General features: G+C 36.3%; 1 protein-coding gene across 3 annotated transcripts in view; it reads right to left on the bottom strand.

Moving 5' to 3' along the window:
• Positions 1-24,011, bottom strand: part of SEC24A (SEC24 homolog A, COPII coat complex component) — a 69,167-nt gene that overhangs the window by 24,019 nt on the left and 21,137 nt on the right. Inside the window, exons 3-13 of one of the 3 annotated variants that reach the window (XM_060093370.1) lie at positions 19,733-19,903; positions 17,537-17,614; positions 16,800-16,960; positions 16,336-16,508; positions 13,711-13,813; positions 12,101-12,227; positions 10,219-10,328; positions 7,818-7,930; positions 6,341-6,459; positions 1,601-1,656; positions 297-503 (exon numbers count right to left, since the gene is read on the bottom strand). In XM_060093370.1, coding sequence (XP_059949353.1) covers positions 297-503; positions 1,601-1,656; positions 6,341-6,459; positions 7,818-7,930; positions 10,219-10,328; positions 12,101-12,227; positions 13,711-13,813; positions 16,336-16,508; positions 16,800-16,960; positions 17,537-17,614; positions 19,733-19,903 — 1,418 coding nt within the window. The remainder of the gene's footprint in view (positions 1-296; positions 504-1,600; positions 1,657-6,340; positions 6,460-7,817; positions 7,931-10,218; positions 10,329-12,100; positions 12,228-13,710; positions 13,814-16,335; positions 16,509-16,799; positions 16,961-17,536; positions 17,615-19,732; positions 19,904-24,011) is intronic. The other 2 variants (XM_060093371.1, XM_060093372.1) reach the window with 2 other exon arrangements.

The raw sequence follows: 24,011 nt of genomic DNA, 5'->3' as shown, positions 1-24,011 counted from the left end.
ATCATCCAGGTTCTACTTTGTCCCTGGCAAGCATATTCTCTTAGTCTGCCTGACTTTCTCATCAAAGGCAGGTGGCACTGCTATGGCCTGCTAAAGATCTATACATAAGGTAAGGGTGAATCAGATAGAAAATAATGTAATAAAAAGAAATGTCTACATAAAAGAGGAGAAATGCTTTATCCATTTCCTTATATTCCCTCCTTTTCACAACTGAAAAATAAATTTGAAATAAGCTCTGTACTCAAAGGGACAAAGCACCAGCATCAATCTTATCATGCACTTGATGACTTTCTAACCTTAGCAGATGACCTTTGGTTGGGTTCCTCTCGTGGTTTCAGGGCTCCCACTCCAAGAGTTGGGAGCTGTGTTTGAAAAACAGACATTCGACCACCAGTTGGGGACATCAGCTTAAAGGCAGCCTGAAGGGCTGGACCCAAGGCACTCTGGGTCTCCAGGGTCTTGGTGAACATTTGTGGCAAAGTTTTCAGTAAATCTTGGACGAGCTTGTGAAATAAAGCAAGAAAACTCAAGAGTGTTACAATAAAAAAAATTTTTTTCACATTAAGTCACTGACTCATACAATAGACAAGACATTGAGTCATGATGATGGTCAGAGAATCTACAGACAGTACAGTAAACAATGAAGTTGGTCAAATGACAAGATAGCCATTTTAAGTCAACATTATAAATTGGCAAGCAAGACAAATCAAAATTGGGGCCTTACAGTTCTTGCACATGCAGTAGTCCAGCAAGACTATAAGTCCAAATGTATCCAAAAGAACCATCACAGTTTAGAGATTTTACATATTTAAATGCCATGAAATATGGCCTTCTCAATCACCTCTATACACTTTATTCTTTTCAGTTCCAAAGTGCGTTTAACTCTTCCCTACTGCAAAATCTAAGATAGCCAGTAAATTTGCCAACTAGTAATATTACTACAAAAGAAAAACAAAACAAAAAACAACTACCTATTCAGGTTAGGTTGTACAAATAAAGAGAGTTAATGGGAAAAAAATACTTCACACTATGGCGAAGTCACCATTGCCAACAGCTGAGACCATAGACTTGCTAGTTAAAATGTTACCCCTACGGCATATATGCATGTACAGGGTAGACAACATCCCCCCTTCAGACACATTCTGTTCACCTCTCACTGTATTATGTCATGGCAATTTCCAGGCAGGTAATAAGAGTTTCTTCTGAACTGACCCCAATGACACTCTGTGAATCAGAAAAGCAAAGGGCACTGAAAGCAGCCTAAAGTGCTTCTATGTAGTGACCAGAAGCTTATCTCAGCAACCCTCCCAATTTCCCAAATGGCTGGCAAGGCAGGTTTCCTTCAGGTTTCTCTCATTTATGGAACAGGCTTATCTTCTACCCTACTACAAATGGATACATTAAACTTAAAAGCAATCAGTTCAAGGGCAAAATCAAAAGCTGTTCATCTGATGAATTTTAACTAACTGCAAATATAAAATGCTATACATCTTAGAAATGTCACAGAGAGAAGCAAAATTCTACTTAAAGTTCATTTAAAAAATATATTCCTTCAACATTTCAATCAATTAAACATGTCAGATAGGAAAGTGTCCCTTACCTCTTTACTTTCATTTAAATTTACTAATAAGTTCTCTGGCATAGGTATAAAAACATCTGAAAGAACAAATAAATATTTCTCTTAAACAAAACTTAATTGTTAAAGATGTTCCAAATACATAACAGTGATATAATTAACCACCCCCATACTTAGAGAAGAGCCACCTCCTCCATTTGCACAGCAATGTCTATGTACGTTCAGAGTCACCAAAAGAGCACTGATTTAGGCTTTTACTGCAGCTTATCTATTACCATGTAAAAGGTAAATAGCCTCCCAAATAGAAAATACTGACCCACAAGCACTCAGTAAGGGTTTGTACAAGTACTCTGCTTCTTAGGTTAAAGACAATTTAGAATCCTGCTTTAGAATTCTTGCTTAGCCCCAGAAGCCAGCCAAAGAAACACTCTTGGCATTAAAAAAAAAGTTGACTAAGATGACACACAAGAATTCTGTGTCTTGACATGGAAGTAATACAGCCCACCAACAGCTCTGTCATTCATAAAGCACATACTTTCTCATAAAGAAGGCCCCCATTATACTCATGGGACTACGAAGTCAAGTGGATCAGGAGGTATGCTAAATGGCCACATCAGAAGAGCTTCTCAGGATTCAAATTTATTCTTTCTTAGGAATTAAATATCCTTTCTTAGAAGGAAGCAAACTGGGAAGGAAATGTGGGTGGTGATGCAGGATTATGAGGGGTCTCACTTTCTACATTTTTGTACTGTTTATTTTTTATTAAAAAATTATAGGGCCTCCCTGGTGGCGCAAGTGGTTGAGGGTCCGCCTGCCGATGCAGGGGATACGGGTTCGTGCCCCGGTCTGGGGGGATCCCATATGCCGCGGAGCGGCTGGGCCCGTGAGCCATGGCCGCTGGGCCTGCGCGTCCGGAGCCTGTGCTCCGCGGCGGGGGAGGCCACAGCAGTGAGAGGCCCGCATACCGCAAAAAAAAAAAAAAAAATTATAAAAATAAGGCTCATCATAATGTTCATGAAAAATAACACCAACAAATAATTTGAAACATTAAATATTTACTTTATCATATAAAAAATGTACTATTGTTTAGATTTCTTCCTTTTTCTTTAAAATTAAACAGATTTTAATAAAAGTTTTAAGATATAATTCACATACCATAAAATTTACCCTTGCAGAAGATACAATTCAGTGATTTTTTAATATATGCATAGTTGTACAACTAACCCCACTATCTAATTCTAGATCCTTTTCATCATCCCCAAAGGGAACCCCACACCAATTACCAGTCATTCCTCAATTCCCCGTCAACTCCCACAGCTCTAGGCAGCCACTTTGTCTCTGGATTGGCCTATTCTCAACATTTCATATTAATGGAGTCACACTATGAGGTCCTTTGTGACTGGCTTCTTACAATTAGCTTCATGTGTTCAAGGTTCATCCATGTTGTAGCATTTATCAGTACTTTATTCTTTTTTATTGCTGAGTAACAAAACATTTCATTGTATGGATATTCTACATTTTGTTTATGTTGGGTTGTTTCCACTTCTTGGCTGAGTTGCTACCAACATTCATGTACACATTTTTGTGTGGACATGTTCTGTATTGTTTTTTAATAATTCATAATTAGCAATTTTTAAAAATTGAAGTGTAGTTGCTTTACAGTATAGACATGTTTTTAATTTTCTTGAGCATATACCTATTAAGTAAAATTGCTGGTTATATGGTAACTCTATGTTTAACTTCCAGAGGAACTGACAAAATGATTTCCCTGATGGCGGCACCATTTTCCATTCCTACTACTAGTGAATAAGGGTTCCGATTTCTCCACATCCTTGCAAATACTTGTTACTGTCCTTTAAAAATTTTTTTGCTATGTGACATCCAGCAAGGGATATTCCATTTATCAGCTCATGTATACAATTGAGAGGCTGGACCATATCAGTAAATTCACAACTTGGCCCATCATCAGAATCACCTGTTCAGTGATTTTATTTTATGCCAAATAAGTAGTTGGGTAAATAGATAAGGGAAATGAATGACTGACATGGCTGTTCTGTTGTGAGACCTGGAACAACCAAGACAGAAGGGGGCTCTATTCAACTACTTCATTTTAAAGTTGTACAGTCAAGTCTCCTAATTCACAGATTTTATAGTTGCAAACTTGCCTACTTATTAAAATTTATTTGTAACCCCAAAACCAATACTCATGGAACTTTCCCAGCTATTCAGATATGCTCAGAGCAACAAAAAATTTTGGTTTTGAGAATTTTTTTTAACTGGTGTGATGTGGCATTTCACTGTGGTTTTCATTTGCATTTCCCTGATAACTCATAATATGGAGCATCTTTTCAAGGGATTATGAGCCAACTGCATATACAGAATACTGAATAAGGTGTATTGAATAGAGACATGTCTATTCAAATCCTTTGCCCACTTTTTAATTAGGTTGTCTTTTTAATAAGTTGTAGAAGTTTTTTACATAATCTAGATATATATTTTGATCAGATACATAGCTTGCAAATATTTTCTCTCATTCTCTCATTCTTCACTTTCATGATGGCATCCTTTGAAACACAAAAGGTTTTAATCTTTTTTAATTTTTAAAAATTTTTATTTTTTTTAGTTTATTGAAGTATAGTTGATTTACAATGTTGTGCTAATTTCTGCTGTACAGCAAAGTGATTCAGTTTAACATATACATATTATTTTCCATTATGGTTTATCACAGGATATTGAATATAGTTCCCTGTGCTCTACTGCAGGACCTTGCTGTTTATCCAAAAGTTTTTAATTGTTAGGAAGCCCAACTTATCTGTTTTTTCTTTTGGTGTTTGTGCTTTTGGTGTTATATCTAAGAAATCACTGCCTAATTCAAGGTCACAAAGACTTACTTCTATGTTTTCTTTTAACAGTTTTATAGTTTTAGTCTCATACTCAGATCTATGATCCATTTGGAGTTAATTTTTTAAACTGTGGTAAAATATACATAATATACAAAATGTATCACCTTAATCATTTTTAAGTGTACAATTCAGTAGCATTAAGTACATTCACAATGTTGTGTAACCATCATCATTATGTATTTTCAGAACCTTTTCACCATCCTAAACAGTACCCATTAAATAATTTCTCCCTTCCCACAAGCTCCTGGTAATCTATAATCTACTTTCTAACCTATATCTCTACGAATTCACCCATTCCCGGTACCTCATATAAGCAGAATCATATAATCTTTGTCCTTTTGCATCTGGTTTATTTCACTTAGTATTGATATAATGTTTTCAAGGTTCATTCATGTTGTAGCATGCATCAGAATTTCATTCTTAGGGATGAAAAATATTCCATTATATGTATATACCACATTATTTAACCAATCATCTCTTGATGGATACTTAGGTTGTTTCCAACTTCTGGCTACTATGAATAATGTTGCTATGAACATTGGTGTATGAGTATTTGTTTGAGTTTCTGCTTTCAATTCTTTTAGGTATATACTGGGAAGCAGAATTGGTAGATCATAATGGTAATTCTGTGTCTAACTTTTTGAGGAACTGCCAAATTGTCTTCCATAATACTGCACCATTCTACATTCCCACCAGCAATATACGACAGTTCCAATGTTTCCACATCCTTGCCAGCCCTTGTTATTTTCCATTTAAAAAAAAATAATAACCATTCTAATGGATGTGAAGTGGTATCTCATTGTGATTTTGATTTGCATTTATTTACTGACTAATGATGTTGAGCATTTTTTCATGTGTTTATTGGCCATCTGTATATCTTTGGAGAATTGTCTATTCCAGTCCTTCGTCCTTTTTTTTTTTTTTTTTTGCAGTACGTGGGCCTCTCACTGTTGTGGCCTCTCCCGTTACGGAGCACAGGCTCCGGACGCGCAGGCTCAGCGGCCATGGCTCATGGACCCAGCCGCTACGCGGCATGTGGGATCTTCCCGGACCGGGGCACGAACCCGTGTCCCCTGCATCAGCAGGCGGACTCTCAACCACCGCGCCACCAGAGAAGCCCCCTTCGTCCATTTTTGAATTGTGTTTTCTTGTTGTTGTTGCTGAGTTGAAAAGCTCTTTATATTAATCCTTCATCATATGTGTGATTTGCATATGCATATATTTTCTCCCATTCTGTGACTTTTTACTCTCTTGACAGTTTTCTTTCATGTACAAAAGTATTTTAACAGTGATAACATCCAATTTATTTATTTTTTTCTTTTGTTGCTTCTGCTTTTAGTGTCATATCCAAGAAATCACTGCCATATTAAGATTTTCCCCTATGTTTCCTTCTAAGAGTTTTACAGTTTTAGTTCTTAAGTTTAGGTCTTTGATCCAGGCGGACTCTCAACCACTGTGCCACCAGGGAAGCCCTGAGGGACTCTTTTTTTTTTCTTTTTTTTGTGGTACGCAGGCCTCTCACTGCTGCGGCCTCTCCCGTTGCGGAGCACAGGCTCCGGACACGGAGGCTCCACGGCCGTGGCTCACGGGCCCAGCCACTCCGCTGCATGTGGGATCTTCCCAGACCGGGGCACGAACCCGTGTCCCCTGCATCGGCAGGCGGACTCTCAACCACTGAGCCACCAGGGAAGCCCCCTGAGGGACTCTTATAATTCCAAAAATCTTATGATTTTATACTCAAGGTTTTCCTCAGTATAGTAGAATCATACCATATGCTGCTAGTTTGTTGAACAGTCATGAAATATTTCTAAAACTAAAAACTCCTCAGGCAGTTCAATAATTTTAAGTATATAACATATACCTTCAATATCTGAAACTATTAGCATCTGAGGTTGAGATAGACCTTCTTGAAGGCTGTAGAAGTGGATTGTACTATCAAATGTTATGAAGCCAATTTTTGTCCTAGTGTTGCCAGGAAGCCTAAAAACAAATTCAGAAGAGTATTTTATAGTTTTCTCATATACATATATACCTAAAATATCTGCAAAGAGTTAAATACAAATATCTACTTCTGTGTTATGAAAACTGCCCCAACATAAATGTTTTTAACCCGTGCAATGTTTAGTGTATGAAAACATACACTAAAAGAAAACACTATATATAAGTCACACAATCAACAAAACCCAGCAATAATACAGCAATCCAAAACTCATTATACCTATATAAAGTTATATCAATCACTTAGGAAATGATATATAAAAAATACTGGAAAGTATATACAGAAGTTTGTAGATGATTTTAATTTATAAAAAATGCTTCAAAAAATTACCAAACACTAACTCTAAAATGTAATATAAATTTATGAACTGCACATCTTTAAAAAACAATTGCCCAAACCTCTTTTTATATTGTTTAATGCATTCATTTAAGAAGATCAACAAAAAGATCTGTTTTTGAAGAACTTAAATATGTAGACCATAGTTTCATAAGGGGAAAGACAAACTAGTTTTCATTTTTGTTGTTCATGCTTGGGTGAGTCAGTGAACTCTCTCATGGACAATCCCCATATGTAACCTACAACATTAAAAATACAAATGCTGATAAGAACAAGAATGCCTTGCGCCAAGGTGAGGGAGTTAGTCCACTTTTGATGAGATCTGGTCCTACACATTCTTCCTTACACACAAGAGCACAACAGTATTTCATTACACTGAAAGGTCGCACTACCTTTTACGTGTTACACTAAGTATCTAAGAACCACTTAAAGTACAATTATTTTAAGAGGCTTAAGAGATATGACCAGCAAATGCAATGTGTAGATACTGTTTAGATTCTTATTTCAACAAACCCACAGTAAAAAGACATTCTGGAGACAACCAGGAACAAAAATTGAACTGGGTATTATATCACATTATGGAATTATTGTTAATTTTGTTTGATGTGATTCTCATATTTTAGTTAGGGTTCAAAATAATTCCAAGTATTTCTAGGTAAATGATATACTGACTGAGATTTGTATTAAAACACTCTAGGGAAAAAAGAGGGAAGGGCAGGGTTAGATGAGGCAAGAACAGCTGAATGCTAAAAATATTGAAGTTGAAGGATGGGTACCTGGAACTTCATTACATTCTTTCTATTTACTACATATTTGAAATTTTTCCATAATAAAAAGTTAAAATAAGTTAATGTTTCTCAGAGAAAGTGAGGCCTAAAGTTATCTACTGATTTAAGTGGACTTTTAGAACATAATTACATAACTTTTAAAATATAGTTTGAAACCACTTAATCATTTTACAAACACCGTTAGTTTATAATTTAACCTGAATTAAGATACTTACAAATCCAGATTGTCTAACAAACTCTGGCAAACTGAATTCAAGTATCCAGTTTCAACTGCATTGTGAGACACATCAAATACAAAAAGGTACACTGGAGGTTGAGGTGGTCGTAACTGAAGGAGAAAAAGGATCTCATTAAATACAATTAACAGAATTAAATTTAAACTTACTATTTGTTGTGTCTGTGTATAGCAAAAGAATAAAATAAGCATTATTTACAGATTAAGTGGAGACCACAATAAATATAGTAAGAAAATAATACAGAAAGAAGTTTTTTTCAGATGCATACTTAGAAAAAGGACAATGAGGATATAATTATCATAAGTCAGAAGAGTATTTTTTCTAGGACAGGAAGAGGAAGAAATGTTATCAGAAAGGCATTTATGAGTATCGGCAATGTTCAATTTCTTGACCTGTGTGGTGCAACAGTGGTGCTATGATTATTTGGTAACCTATATATTTATGTTTTATAGGCTTTTCCATATGTACATTATATTTCACAATTTAGAAAAATGTACAGCTCTGAAAATGACAAATCAAGTTAGCCTGAGCTGGTTATTTAACCAACACATTTCAGCCAAGTTCCAGAAAAATGTACAAGTATATTTTAAACTTCCAAGTTCAAAGATTTGTTTTCAATTCAATAAAAAGCCGGGGGTGGGTGGGGAGGCAGGTACAAATTGGGAGATTGGGATTGACATATATACACTACCGTGCATAGAATAGATAACTAATGAGCACCTACTGTTTAGCACAGGGAACCCTATTCAGTGATCTGTGGTGACCTAAATGGGAAGGAAATCTAAAAAGGAGGGGATATATGTATACGTATAACTGATTCACTTTGCTATTAACACATTATTGACAGGGGAATTTTTGCAGAAACTAATGCCTGTGGCCGTAATATGTTTATATTGGGATATACGTATACGTATAACTAACACTTTGTTAGTACAGCAGAAACTAACACAACATTGTAAAGCAACTATATTCCAATAAAAATTAATTTTTTAAAAAAAGCTCAAGGTCATGAAGACAAGGAAAAGCTAAGGAACTGCCACAGATGGGAGGAGACTAAAGGAACAGAAGCTAAATGCAATGTGGATTGAATCCTGGGACAGAGAAAGGATGTTAAGTGGAAAAACTAGTGAAATCCAAGTAAAGTCCGTAGTTTCGCTCATAGTGTTGTGCTAGTGTTAATTTAAGCTTGATGATTGTCCTAGAGCTACATAAAATGTTTACATTAGGGGTAGCTGGGTGAACTCTTTGTGCTATTTTTGCCACCCTTCTATAAGTCTAAAATTATCTCAAAATAAAAAGTATTTTAAGTTTTCAATAAAAATAATAATAAAATAAAATAAAAAGCACCAAATAACCACAATCAGAACTCCACGTGTAGTATACTAACTTTTATATTTTTTTGCACATATCACTTGTAAAATCCATAGAATCTGTTGCCCAAGAGGTAAGTCAGGAAGGAAGAAAACCTCTTGCTATAGGCAAATTTCCAAATTTAAAGGAAGCCATTTTTACAAAACCTGGGAGTTAAAGAAACCCAGGAAGGCCAATTCAAAAGAACAAATGCTTCTGATTTTTTGGTTTTAATTCAGCAGAGGGACAGCTACACTACAGAAAGCGATCACCAGCCATTTAAGTGTCACAAAAATGTTTTCTCCACTGAAATTTCTATGTGATGAAAAGAGACTGAATCTTCGTAATATCTATACTAAAATGGCCCCAAATGACCAGATAGAGACTATCCCACAAAAATATACTAAAATAAAATATTCAAAGTTGGTATTAAATTTTATCTTCATATTCCCTTTCCTTAGAGGCAATTATTGCATGGGGAAAGAGAAATCAAATCAAAGTCCTAAATTTTTATGAGACCTCTAGCACCTGCTAAAGAAGATCTGGAAAGTCACCTAACTAAATTTGTTTCACATCCATAAAACAGGATTAACAGCTTAAGAGTTATTTGTGATGATCAAAAGTAGATAAGTGCTTTATAAAATGCATAGTGCTAGTTAAACATTAGGCATAATTATTATCTTTTCAAACGCAAGCCCTCAGATATTCACACAAGTGTATAAAAGTAGTTGCAAAGAGGATGTGCATCACATCATTATTTGTAACAGAAAAAACTGGAAGTGACCTAAAAGTAAGTATGATCCCAATACTATATTGCAAATTTCTGGATGGATGCCCAAGAAACATAAGTGGAACTTTACATACACTTTCACTTTTCAAACTTACCCTTATATACAAATTAACTACTTTTATAATGAACAAGGATAACTTTTATAAATTAAAAATATAAAATTTTGGTTAAAGGACTTTATATTTTATTTAAAACCAGGTATAATGAAATATTTGTGCTATATAAAAAATGAAAGTTTACCATGTATTCTGAAGGAGCCATAAACTCAATAGTAGCATTTTGAACTTCAGGTCTTCTGTGAGGTTCTCCATAGACTCTGGTCAAAGGGTTGTACATGAATTCTTCAGGAACTATGTGAGTTAACGATATATAATGTTAAAACTGAAAGGATTAAGTTTAATATAGCTTGCATTTGGCTGTTTTCTTAATTTAGGAATTTATAAATAATTCAATATAGACTAAATATTAAGGGCTAAATACACTTTGTTTTTGAGTCCCATTCAATTCCCCTCTACACTGAATGGCACTAAGTATGTTTTGCTTTTACAACCACAAGCACTATGATTTTTCTTTCCCTATCTTCTAATATCCTTTTTTCTCTTAATTCTTGGAAAGCTGCTTTCCTAAAGTAGTTTGAAAGGATGATAAAAACTCATTAAATGCCAATTATTTTCTTAAATGCAAGACTAAACTTTGTCTTAAATTTCACAGTGGTACATGGATAATAACATTTGACATATGAAATGTACAGACTCTGGTTGCCCCTAGAAAGCTATGGTAAAATACTTCAAAGGTTAAAGCCTAAGGGTATGGTGAGTTTCAATAGTTATAAGACCTTTATGGAATATCAGTTGCCTACTGCCTATAAAACACTAGTGCTCAAAGGGTATTTTCTAAATTAACACATTTTTGACCAGAGACATATTACAGCCACAGGCATTAGTTTCTGCAAAAATCCCCCCATCAATAATGTGTTAATTATCATTTCATCTGTCTTCCCGGTAACTGTTTAAGAATTCAAATTCCTATATATGCTAAAGAGTAAGCCATAGTTCATGAAATGGTCTGGGCTGCACACAAAAGTGACTTCAACCCTTAATATAATTTAATTTCATATATTGAAGCATATATACATAAGATTTTAAAGGTGTACTAAACACTATAAATACATATATTTTCTGCATTATTACAGAGTAAAAAGAATGCTCTTTTTCTACCCTCACTTCTTCTACTCTAAAAACACAAACGATAAAAATGGTTTTAAAAATCTCTCATGTTCCTCTATTTCCCAATGCTTAATGAAATTTCCTTCTAAACAGAGACCAAATTTTCAATGTGGGTAATGGCATGCCCTTTTTTTTCTTCTCTAATCCTAACAGAATGTTGTCGGTTAGATGATATTCCTCAAATATAAACTGTGAAACAGTTACTGAAGAAGATCCCCTCCTCATCAGCTACTAAAAAAACTTCATTCAACTAACCTTCTAGCACTGCCCACCTCCCTTCATACAGCAGTGAATGAAGCTAATGGCAGCTACTCTGTGGGCTTATTTTCTTTCACCCTAGAGAAAAGGCATGGGACAATTTCTAAATAAAAATATTTCTTAGGGCTTCCCTGGTGGCGCAGTGGTTGAGAGTCCACCTGCCGATGCAGGGAATACAGGTTCGTGCCCCGGTCCGGGAAGATCCCACATGCTGCAGAGCAGCTAGGCCCGTGAGCCATGGCCGCTGAGCCTGCGCGTCTGGAGCCTGTGCTCCGCAACGGGAGAGGCCACAACAGTGAGAGGCCCGCGTACCGCAAAAAATAAATAAATAAATAATTTCTTAAATTACAGGCTTAAATAATACCATGAAATATGCCATTTATTATATACCCAATAGAATAAATGTAAAAAAGTGGTATCAAAGTAGTATTATCACATTTTTTGCTTAAGAAGTATATAATTATTTATACATAAGTATAAATGCCTAGAAAAAAGTTAAAAGAAGTTATATCTGAGTGAAAGGATTATGGGTAAATAAGACCGGATTTTGTTTTGTTTTTTAACTTCATGTTCGTGTTATCTGATTTCCCTACAATGCATGTAGAAATGTTTAAATGTTTAAAAAAAAAAACACATACCATCATTGACTCGGTAACATAAGTTACATTTCCATCTCCTTTGATCAAGAAAGCTGACAAAAGGGTTGATGTATGTCCTGCATGAACGGCATCTCACAATTGTACTAGAGGTAACCACAGGCAATTGCTGGAAAAAAAGGACTAAATTATTAAAGGCAATGATGATCATGTCTAAAGGTCAAGCAATTAATCCATACCTTCCAAATAATTGTTGGGATATTATAATTTTAGAGAAAAAACTAGGGTAAAAAAATGTGTCCAAGCTGCCAAACAAAAAATTATGTAATGACATGTATTGGTTCTTAAACCCCAGTGATTTTTCCCAGGACCATTCTCATTAAATTTTGCCTTTTAAAAAGTATTTATTTTCTCATTAAAAGTTTACATTGCAGGGCTTCCCTGGTGGCGCGGTGGTTGAGGGTCCGCCTGCCAATGCAGGAGACGCGGGTTCGTGCCCCGGTCTGGGAGGATCCCGCATGCCGCGGAGCGGCCGGGCCCGTGAGCCGTGGCCGCTGAGCCTGCGCGTCCGGAGCCTGTGCTCCGCAACGGGAGAGGCCACAACATGAGAGGCCTGTGTACCGCAAAAAAAAAAAAAAAAAAAAAAGTTTACATTGCAAAACCAACACAGTAAATTTACAACATATCTGTGAGATGAATGGTGAAGGAAGGATCAATATTCTAAAAAAATGACTAATTAAATCATTAGGAAGTTTCTTCATGTTATATTAACAGGCTACTAAGTTCTCATAAAAGAATTGTCACAAAGTAAGGTATGGTTAAATTATATTTAAATATTTTACTGGACTTCACAATTATGCTCCTATTTAAAGTTTATCCTACGTTTTAAAAGATCTAAAGTTAAAGTCAAAAATCAGTAAAGGCGGGCTTCCCTGGTGGTGCAGTGGTTGAGAGTCCGCCTGCCAATGCAGGGGACGTGGGTTCGTGCCCCAGTCCGGGAAGATCCCACATGCCGCAGAGCGGCTTGGCCCGTGCGCCATGGCCACTGAGCCTGCGCGTCCGGAGCCTGTGCTCTGCAATGGGAAAGGCCACAGCAGTGAGAGGCCGGTGTACCGCAAAAAAAAAGAAAAAAATTCAGTGAAGGCAATACAATCCTATTACCAAAAGGAGGTTTGTTATGGGAAAGTCACTTCACTTATGGACTGATTCTCTCAAACCGTATGTGGTCACATGTCAAGGTCCCAGAGCCTAAGGACAAAAGTAGAAGGGCTTCTTTTCTTTTCTTCTTCTTCTTTTTGGAAACAGCTTCTTAAAGCAACAGATTTTTATTCCGAGAATGGAAGAACTGGGAGAATGGGTAAAGTATTTTAATGGGTAAACAATTTACAACTTGTTAAAATAGTATGGTTCATTTATTTATTTTCTTCAGTACCTCTATTCTATTCAGTACCTCCTGAATTTTTCAACGATATGTTTATTTTATCTCTTTGTGAAAGTGTTGGATAATATTTTTGGTTGAAATACAAATAAAGGAATCGGCCAATGGTCAAATTCCTAAAGATAGCTCAATCAAATTCTTGCACTGTTATAAAAAATTCCTTACCACCAAGATAATTTTCCACAAAACATTTACTTTCACTAGTAAAACATACCACTAGGTCTTTAAAAGGATGAAGCAGCAGTCCCAAAGGAAGTTTGGCTTTATTCAGTAAGGCCTGAGTCTGAGGAATGCTAGTCAGTGTGCATCGAAATAACCTATATCAACGTAAAAATCATTTGTCAGTTGTTACTATGAGTATTTTTGGACAAAAATAAAAAGACTTAAAAGGTACACATTTTAACATTGGATCAGATTACAAATGAAGTATTTCAATAGGCCCTCACAAATTTTATCCTTTTTAAAAATTTAAATCCTATTCAGAAAGAGAGGGTAGACGGTTGTAATCCCATTTTATATAACTAAAATAAATTTTCTTCTCAGCTTGTGCATAAAACAATCTAGACTATCAAAGAACTTATTTTTCTTTATATAAATCTATATGGCACTGGAATTTCAAGGTGATGACCCAAATTTGCACATGCAAAGTTAAGTGTATTACTGGGACTTCCCTGGTGGTCCAGTGGTAAAGAATCTGCCTTGCAATGCAGGGGACACGGGTTCAATCCCTGGTCAGGGAACTAAGATCAAACACGCCTCAGGGCAACTAAGCCTGTGTGCCACAACTACTGAGCTCACGCACGCCTCAACTAGAGCCTGCGTGCCACAACTACAGAGCCCATGCGCCCTGGAGCCTGCATGCCCCTAGAGAAGAGAAAACCAGCTCGCCACGAGAAGCCCGTGCACCACAACGAAGAGCCCATGTGCTGAAATGAAGGATCCTGCATGCCTCAAGGAAGAGCCTGAGTACTGCAACTAAGACCCGATGCAGGCAAAAATAAAATAAATAAATAAATAAATAAATAAATAAATAATCTTTTTTAAAAAAGTTAAGTGTATTACTGAAAAGCTCAGTTTTGCTGAAGGTTTTAAAAAGACTATTTAAAAATAACAAAATTGGGGGCCTCCCTGGTGGCGCAAGTGGTTGAGAGTCCGCCTGCCGATGCAGGGGATACGGGTTTGTGCCCCGGTCTGGGAGGATCCCATATGCCGCGGAGCGGCTTGGCCCGTGAGCCATGGCCGCTGAGCCTGCGCGTCCGGAGCCTGCGCGTCCGGAGCCTGTGCTCCGCAACGGGGGAGGCCACAACAGTGAGAGGCCCGCATACCGAAAAAAAAAAAAAACAAAAACAAAAACAAAAATAACAAAATTGGGCTTCCCTGGTGGCACAGTGGTTAAGAATCCGCCTGCCAAAGCAGGGGACATGGGTTCAAGCCCTGGTCTGGGAAGATCCGACATGCCATGGAGCACCTAAGCCCCTGTGCTACAACTACTGAGCCTGCGCTCTAGAGCCCGCGAGCCACAACTACTGAGCCCACGTGCCACAACTACTGAGCCCGTGTGCCACAACTACTGAAGCCCATGCACCTAGAGCCTGCGTTCTGCAACAAGAGAAGCCACTGCAGTGAGAAGCCCGTGCACCACAATGAAGAGTAGCCCCCGCTCACCAAAACTAGAGAAAGCCCGCGTGCAGCAACGAAGACCCAACGCAGCCAAAAATAAAAATTAATTAATTTAAAAAAAAATTCAGGGACTTCCCTGGTGGTCCGGTGGTTAAGAATCCCCCTTCCAGGGGCTTCCCTGGTGGTGCAGTGGTTGAGAGCCTGCCTGCCAATGCAGGGGACATGGGTTCGAGCCCTGGTCTGGGAAGATCCCACATGCCGCGGAGCAACTAGGCCCTTGAGCCATAACTACTGAGCCTGCATGTCTGGAGCTTGTGTTCCGCAACAAGAGAGGCCGCGACAGTGAGAGGCCTGCACACCGCAATGAAGAGTGGCTCCCGCTCACCACAACTAGAGAAAGCCCATGCACAGAAACGAAGACCCAACACAGCCAAAAAAAAGAGAGAATTAATTAATTAATTAATTTAAAAAAAAGAATCCGCCTTCCAATGCAGGCGACGATGGTTCGATCCCTGGTTGGGCAACTAAGTTCCCACATACTGCAGGGCAACTAAGCCCATGCGCTCTGGAGCCCACACACCATAACTAGAGAGCCCACACACTCTGGAGCCCGAGTGCTGCAACTACTGAGCCCACACGCTCTGGAGCCTGTGCACAACAACTAAAGAAGAGCCTGCATGCCGCAATGGAAGATCCCACATGCCATAACAAAGATCCCACATGCTGCAACTAAGACCCAATGCAGCCAAATAAATAATAATTTTTTTAAATAAATAAAAATAACAAAATTCAGTTTATCAGAAAGTCTTCATATACATTTAAACTCACAATCAATTTTAAGAGAGAAAAGAGTATTATAATTATGTTGGTTATGAAAAACAATTTAAAATGAGAGCAAATAAAGGATTATATAGAATCAAGTCTCTGTCCTTTGGACTTTGAAAATATAATCACCATAATGATAATGAATATCATAGTCCCATTAGAGCTGATAAGAGTAGCTATCAGATCAGGGGTTACAACTCTATTTCTTGACTTAGAACATTTCAAATATCAAGTAAGCAACTAACAAAGTGCTGTTTTCTGCATGCAGAACTACTTTCATAAATTAATACATTTGTATAGCTTGTTTGTAACACATGAAGCTCAAAAAAATCTGGAAGAATTTTAGAACAAGTAAAATGTCATATTTAATAAGAAGCGCTGTTTGAAGCCTTACTCTGGGTTACAGTTGAGTTTCTGAATATCTTCATGCAAATTTGGAACGGGAGGCTGCAAAGGTGTCAATGGTAGCATGTTTCTTTCTTGAAGTAGATTGATAACCCTTAGCCCCTCTGGATGTAGACTTAATCCACTCATGCTTGCAGGTAAATGATTAGCACCTAAAGGAGTCTAAAGATATATAATTTCAAAGTAAGTAGCCTTTATAATGTCTTCAGTTGAAAAGAGAAGAGTATAAGGACTTGGTTACTTAATTTCTCTCTAAATAACAACACTGTAATCTAGATTTCCTGGTCAATTCTTTGGTTCTGGAGATATGTAACAGGACAAAGGCCTTATGAAATATTCATTACCACTCTAACTGGTTAAAAATGTTCATTATACCTTCCTAAAATTTTTTCATGTGAATACAGTTTAAAATGAAGTGGAATACAGGTAAAAAAACAAAAACAAAAAGTATACCTGAGTAAATGCCTGTGGACCACTTGGATAATTCAAGGAAGAGGGTGGCATTCCTGTTGTACTAGGTGGTATTGTGTTCTGATAACCAGGTGGTAAGGAGGGATATGAATATCCAACACTTCGGCTCATTGTAGGATTCTTATTAGTAAGCTGTGGTGTTGCTAGAAACAAGGTAACTTTTAAGTTCTATTTTACACTCCAGAGTACTTTAAATCAACACACACATCCATTATAATTATAGAAATCATAACTCCAAAATCCTTTGGGTAATTTAATACTTTCATTCATCAATTTTGTAAAATAAAACAAATAAACACTAGTAACAAAGTAAGAGCCATGATTAAAATCTAGCTAAAGTGGACTACAGCTGTAAACACACAAAAATAAGTTTAGTATAATTAATTTACTCTCATATCTCATATCATGTACTAAACTTTGTATTCAGACTAAAATTTAAGTCAAAACAACTTTAATTAAAACATACTAAATGTTCAACTGGATAAGTGAATTTAAATAGATTTAATTGACAAAAATACTCTTCGGTCATAACATAATAATAATAAAGCCCATAATCCCAATCCTAAAGGGGAAAAAAAACTAACAAAAAATCTAAATGCATGGAGATAAAAAATGCTAACAGTAGGTATCATCGTGTGACATAATTATGAAGTTTTCTTCTTTGTTTCCTACAAGGAACACATATTAAAAAAAACAAAAAAACTTTCATAGCATCTCACCCAAGAAGCCACCGCCTTCAATTTCATCATAACTATTGTGAACCACCACAGATCCATTATTGGTATTTGGTATAATACCTAAGGAGGAAGTTTATTAACAATATTTAAATTAGAACCATTATTATAATTTTTGCAAGATTTGAGCTAATGTCTAAAATTTATGATAACTTTCCAAATGACAAATAGTTTAAACCACAGCCCAGGAAATGTTAAATGTTGAAATAAAATTTTCAAACAATGTAAGATTTTAAATATACAAAATATATAAAAGTTTCAAATAACTTTATAAGCTTCCAAAAAGAATGGTACTTTGTGTAGTTTATAAAATTATATACTATCTGAAAGACTTTACCAGTTGTGAGAGCAGCATTAAAAACTTCTAAGGAGCAGTACGCACTAAAATAAGTCACCAAAATCATTACTATTTAAGGGTGAAATAAATTTATGAGGATAAAAACCTTTTTTTAAAAATATGTAAGTAAGGGCTTCCCTGGTGGCGCAGTGGTTGAGAGTCCGCCTGCCGATGCAGGGGACACGAGTTCGTGCCCCGGTCCGGGAAGATCCCACATGCAGCGGAGCGGCTGGGCCCGTGAGCCATGGCCGCTGAGCCTGCGTGTCCGGAGCCTGTGCTCCGCAACGGGAGAGGCCACAACAGTGAGAGGCCCGCGTACCGCAAAAAAAAAAAAAAAAAAAGTAAGTCAGAAAGAAAAACAAATATCGTATATTAATGCATATATGTGGAACCTAGAAAAATGTTACAGATGAACCGGTTTGCAGGGCAGAAATTGAGACACAGATGTAGAGAACAAACGTATGGACACCAAGGGGGGAAAAGTGGCGGCGGGGGGTAGGGGTGGGGGGGGATGAATTGGGAGATTGGGATTGAACATGTATACACTGATGTGTATAAAATGGAAGACTAATAAGAATCTGCTGTATAAAAAAATAAATAAAAGTAAAAAAATATAGAATACAAGAAAAAAAATTTTTTTAATAAAAATATGGAACAGAGTAGAATCTAGAGTTAACTTTAAGGTGATATATATTAATTAGAACAATTGCTTTGGTCTAACAACCACTAAAATGAATAATAAAAAATTCATCATTAGGTACCTCTGCTATTTATTAGCTCTAATTTGGGTACAGAAGAAACTAAAATCAATGAATAGCATCAACCTCTGGCATCTAAGTATAAAGGTGCTAACTTTTAACAGTTTTAACACCAAATAGATAAGTTTAATGGTTTAAATAAAGTTAGTAACTCCTTTCCAATTCTCAAGACCACCAGGTCTTTAGCCATGAGTTGATACAGAAAACCTTAGTAAAACTGTTTTGTAGAAACAAACAAAAACATAGAGCATATTTTTAGTTGGTTAAAAGTTTAAATACTTATTGTAGCTTGATATTCAAAATTATCACGTGGCAACCAGTGGGACACAGCTTTATCATTTTGTTACTCATTGTTAACACCATTCTTTTCAAATTATACACAGGTCAGTTTTTGCCCTACTAACAATACTAAAAAAAGGAAATGGTAGAAGAAAATACAAAAATGATAATATTGATTATATTGAGTAGTAGGATATGGGCAGTGGTTTTTTCCCCTCCTCTTCTGTTTTCCTATTTCCCATCTTGTTGCAATGGTTATATTATGGCTAAAATCAAATTTCTTACTTTATAAAATATTTTGTTTAAATTAATAAACTTACATGTTAAAGTTACCTCTGAAGACAATGCTTTAAAACTATAAAACATCAAAATGTTTGTATATTTGACTTTTTATTTAGGCTCATAAATATTTGTTACACTTACAGTAAGAGTGGCAAGCAAAATACTGCTTCCATAAAAAAGGGCCAATGTATTAAAAGGATAGTTCTAACATCATGTCCAGAAAAGCAAAAGTTCCTCTCTCGCCTCCCTCTCCCAAAAGACATGTAACTTTATAGCCATGATTTTTAAAATCTGCACAGCAACAAAAAAAGTCAACAGTGATCCCAAAAGCTATTCCACAGCCCAGAATAGGGCAGTGGAACACCGAGAAACTTTTTTAAACTCTAAATTCCTGAGGGGCATCCCTAACCAAAAAAACTAGATTTTCTGTTAGAATATGACTTGAATGCACGGAATTCAGATAATATTCATCTTTCCACGCTGAGTCAAAACTTTAGGACGTGACTTGGTTTTTGTCTTGCTTACCTTCTTGGTTGCTAGCTGAATTAAAGGTGGGCTGGGGCACAGCTCTATGTGTTGATTTCTGAGGCGTAAGGGCCCTCACTGGAGGTGGTCCTCCAGTTGGAGGGGGCCCAAGAGGAGCTCCTGGTTGAAAAATGGTAGGCAGAGGTGGATTCACTAAGGGGGGTGCAGATCCTACAGAAACAGTGGTTTTTCACATGTCACTTAAGAACTTAAGAAAAAAGCCAAAACGGCCTTTTACCAAATCTAAGTAACTTCCAAATCTATATTTCAACTACAAACCAAAAATTACTAGAAATAAGTTAACCTCCCAGATGAATGACTTTCTAATTTATATGCATACTTTTACACATTTCCAAGTCTCTCCTACCATAATTCTTACCTGTCAATTATTAAAGCAGTATAAATATAAAGTCAGCATCAAATCACTTATAGAGTAGATACAATGCCCTGTTTATTGATTAATTTTTCATTAACTGGTCACAGTTCCAACAGGCCACATCAAATATTCCAGTAGAAATTAACATTAATAAAAGTTTATGAATACCTATCAATATAGTCCATTCACTATCATCAATTAGGTTTAGAGCTAGCTTTCTAAAACTACAAACTATTGTGGTTATCATAAATTTTCCAAGTTTTATTTCATTTTGCTTCATTTTTATTGGGGGTATAACCTGTTAAAATAGATAATAAATGTGTACACTGTTCAGTGTTTACCTAATAATAATTAAAAGTAGTTTACTTTCAATAATTGCTTAAATACTATATTAAGAACACTCCCTAGGCTTAAAAATCAGGAAATGATCCAAAGTTTACGTATAAACCTTATGAAACACTGATATCCAAGAGGTTTAAAAGTACCCATCAGGGCTTCCCTGGTGGCACAGTGGTTGAGAGTCCGCCTGCCAATGCAGGGGACACGGGTTCGTGCCCCGGGGGAAGATCCCACATGCCGCGGAGCGGCTGGGCCTGTGAGTCATGGCCGCTGAGCCTGCGTGTCCGGAGCCTGTGCTCCGCAACGGGAGAGGCCACAACAGTGAGAGGCCCGCGTACCGCAAAAAAAAAAAAAAAAAGTACCCATCAAACAAAACTAAGAAATGACATGGTATTTGTCCTTGTATCTACCAGTATCTCACTGCCTCAATTTCACCAATTTTCTATTAGGACAGTAAGTTCTGACTACTGTAAAAACATTGTCAGTTACTCTTGGGGAAATTCTTCTGTGTGACAATGGAAAGTTTCAAAACCCACAACCACCTGTTCATTCAAATCAATAATACTGCTTCCACCTTCTCATTTGCTAAAGAGGAGGAACAAAGTCTATAAAGTAGATAAAATACTACTGATAATACTACTGATAAAATACATGTGATTTAATTTTTCATTACAAGACTTTTAATCCTCTGAATTTGTAAGTGAAATAGGTAATAAATTTTACATATAATATATTCTACCTGTATTTTGTAAAACCCTGTATTTTGTAAAATCAAAGGAATAAAGATATCCAAATATGAAAAATTTCAATATGTTTCTTCAATACTGTTCAATTCTCCAGGGCCAAATTGAAAAATGATCTCCCAACAAGACTAATCAGTGCCCTGTTGTCAAAGGTGAAGACAAAGATTACTGCCATGTAACTCCCTTATCAAAGAAGCACTCATACGTATCTATGGCAATAGAGACAAGTCAAAGGGGCAATAGAGACAAGTCAAAGGAACAAAAGGGCAAGGTACATTTGCAACTCAGCATGAGTAAGAATGTTTGATACATCTGGCCACAAAGATGTAACAACCTAATGTTTAACAGAATACAAGTGAGCTGATAAGAGATTTTTCACAGCTTTAAGAGGAATATTGTTGAATCCAGAATAGGCTACATTTCATAAAATAGACATTTTTTCAAGCTGAATGACTCTTATTTAGAACACTAATAGTTAGAGTTTCAGAATCTGCCTTCTGAGATCCCTAAAACTAATCACATGCTAAAAGGCATCCCATTAGAAAAAAAAAGTCAAGAGAATTTTAATATGTGAATTAGAAATTTGCATAACTTAGATACAGGTTTTTTTAAGATTTTTTTGATGTGGACCATTTTTAAAGTCTTTATTGAATCTGTTACAATATCGCTTCTGTTTTATGGGGTTTTTTTTTTTGGTTTTTTGGCCGCAAGGAATGTGGGATCTTAGCTCCCTGACCAGGGATCAAACTGGCACCCCCTGCTTTGGAAGGCGAAGTCCCAACCACTGGACCACCAAGGAAATCCCTAGATACAGTTCTGAGATCAGACAATCAGGCACCTACTAACAATGATGAAAAAACAGAGGTAAAAACTGGGGAATTTTTTTTAGAGTTCTCATTAAGAAGAGTGAAGGGCAGTCATACATTTCTTTTAGGTTCATTTTATTAGTTTATGTATCTTTCTTTCCCCTTCTTTTATATAGAAACCTTCATAAGTTTTGGCACTTCCTTATGTCTCTTTCACCACATCTGTGCTGTAATCAGGGTGCTCTACCTGAGGGCTTCTGTTAGAGCCAAAAAAATATTTCAGATTATCGATCACGTGCTTTTTAATGAGAGGCTACACCTAATTTTAAATAGTACCTTTTCCCAACCTATTTTCTTGTGGCTTTGGGAAAATTATTCAAGCCTCACATTTCTTATCTGTAAAATGTACTGCTGTAAAGATTAAATAAGATAGCACACATTAAAGTTTGGTAAAGTGCTGGAAAATAACAAACATTCAATAAATGATACCTATATAAATGTTACCTAAAAATGTTACCTAAAATGTTACCTAAAATTCTATATAATAAATGTTACCTTAATAAAGAAGTGAATGTTCATTAACTTCAAGTGATTGATGTTCATTCATGGTGTCAAATGAATAAGAATAAAAGTAATCAGAAGGATTTTAGGTCTAACAATTATGGATCAGAAGATCTCTCCAAAGAAACTAAGTTTCTAGAAGCAGCCTTAATCTTTACAAGTCCAAAATGCATTCACCAGGGCCAGTGGCTAGTCAAGAGGCTAAGAAAAATAGTTTCAGCAGTTAACAAACTATAAAACTGATGAAGTGCATGTAGTATCTAGATGCAGAAATACATATGAATATAAAAAGGTAATGACTGATATTACTATTTCACTTGGAAACTTTTATTAGTTCATTTCCTTGAGGATGTCTGCTGAGCAGAATCAACCTGCAGATCCCAATACAGAATCTGAAATGCTTTTCAAAGTAACACTATTAATGTTGATAAGTGTTTAAGACAAATTTTAATATAAAAAAAGGGAATAGTGAAACGGTTAAATGAACCTACTTTTGAACCATATATGACCAAGCACTGAGGTTAAAAAATAAAATGATCAAAGTCAGTCCAAAGTCAGCTTTCTTCCCAAATTGAGGTACAGATTCAGCACAATCCCTATCAAAATCACAGCTGTCTTTTTATTGCAAAAATTGGCAAGCTAATCCTAAAATTCTTATGGAAATGCAAGGGACCTAGGACAGCCAAAACAATCTTGAAAAAAAACCTAAAAAGGTGGAGGAGTCAATCTTTCCAATTCAAACCTTACTACAAAGCTACACTAATCAAGATGTTTGGTACTAGTATAAAAATAGACATATAGATCAATGGAATAGAATTCAGAGTACAGAAATAAACCCTACATTTATGATCAACTGATTTTCAACAAGGGTGTCAAGATCATTCAATGGGAGGAAGAACAGTCTTTCCATCAAATAGTCCTGGGACAACTGTATATCCACATGTACAAGAATGAAGCTGAATCCCTACCTACTAACACCATACACAAAAATTAACTCAAAACTGATCAAACACCTAAATGTAGGAACTAAAGTTATAAAACTCCTAAAAAAAAAAACAGAGATAAATCTCTGTGCACTGCTTTCTGACCACGGATGTGCTCAATAATACTCCTCACTCCAAAAGTACTGTCTGTTTTCACCTGCCCCTCCAGGATTCTCTGGTTTCTGGAGACAAAAGTTGTCTATGCCATAACAAATAGACAAGCCAAGCCTTAGATCAAGTCCAAAGAGAGACCACAGGGATTAAGCTTCCCTAGAATACAAGATGGAAACCCATTAATAAAAGTAATGGTCAGTACTTAAGTGGTTCTGCATGCATACCTGAAACCCTGAAATATCATGGGTGACTCAAAGAAATTCAGAGGATACCTTCAAAGGAAAGAAGCAAAGCAGAAACAATCACGATTTTAAGTTGACCCAAAGGTTACAGAAGTAATCTATTTAAAGATTAACA

This window comes from Mesoplodon densirostris, chromosome 3, assembly GCF_025265405.1.
Source record: "Mesoplodon densirostris isolate mMesDen1 chromosome 3, mMesDen1 primary haplotype, whole genome shotgun sequence".
Classification (NCBI taxonomy): Eukaryota; Metazoa; Chordata; class Mammalia; order Artiodactyla; family Ziphiidae; genus Mesoplodon; species Mesoplodon densirostris.
This window is presented reverse-complemented; position numbering and strand designations above follow the sequence as displayed.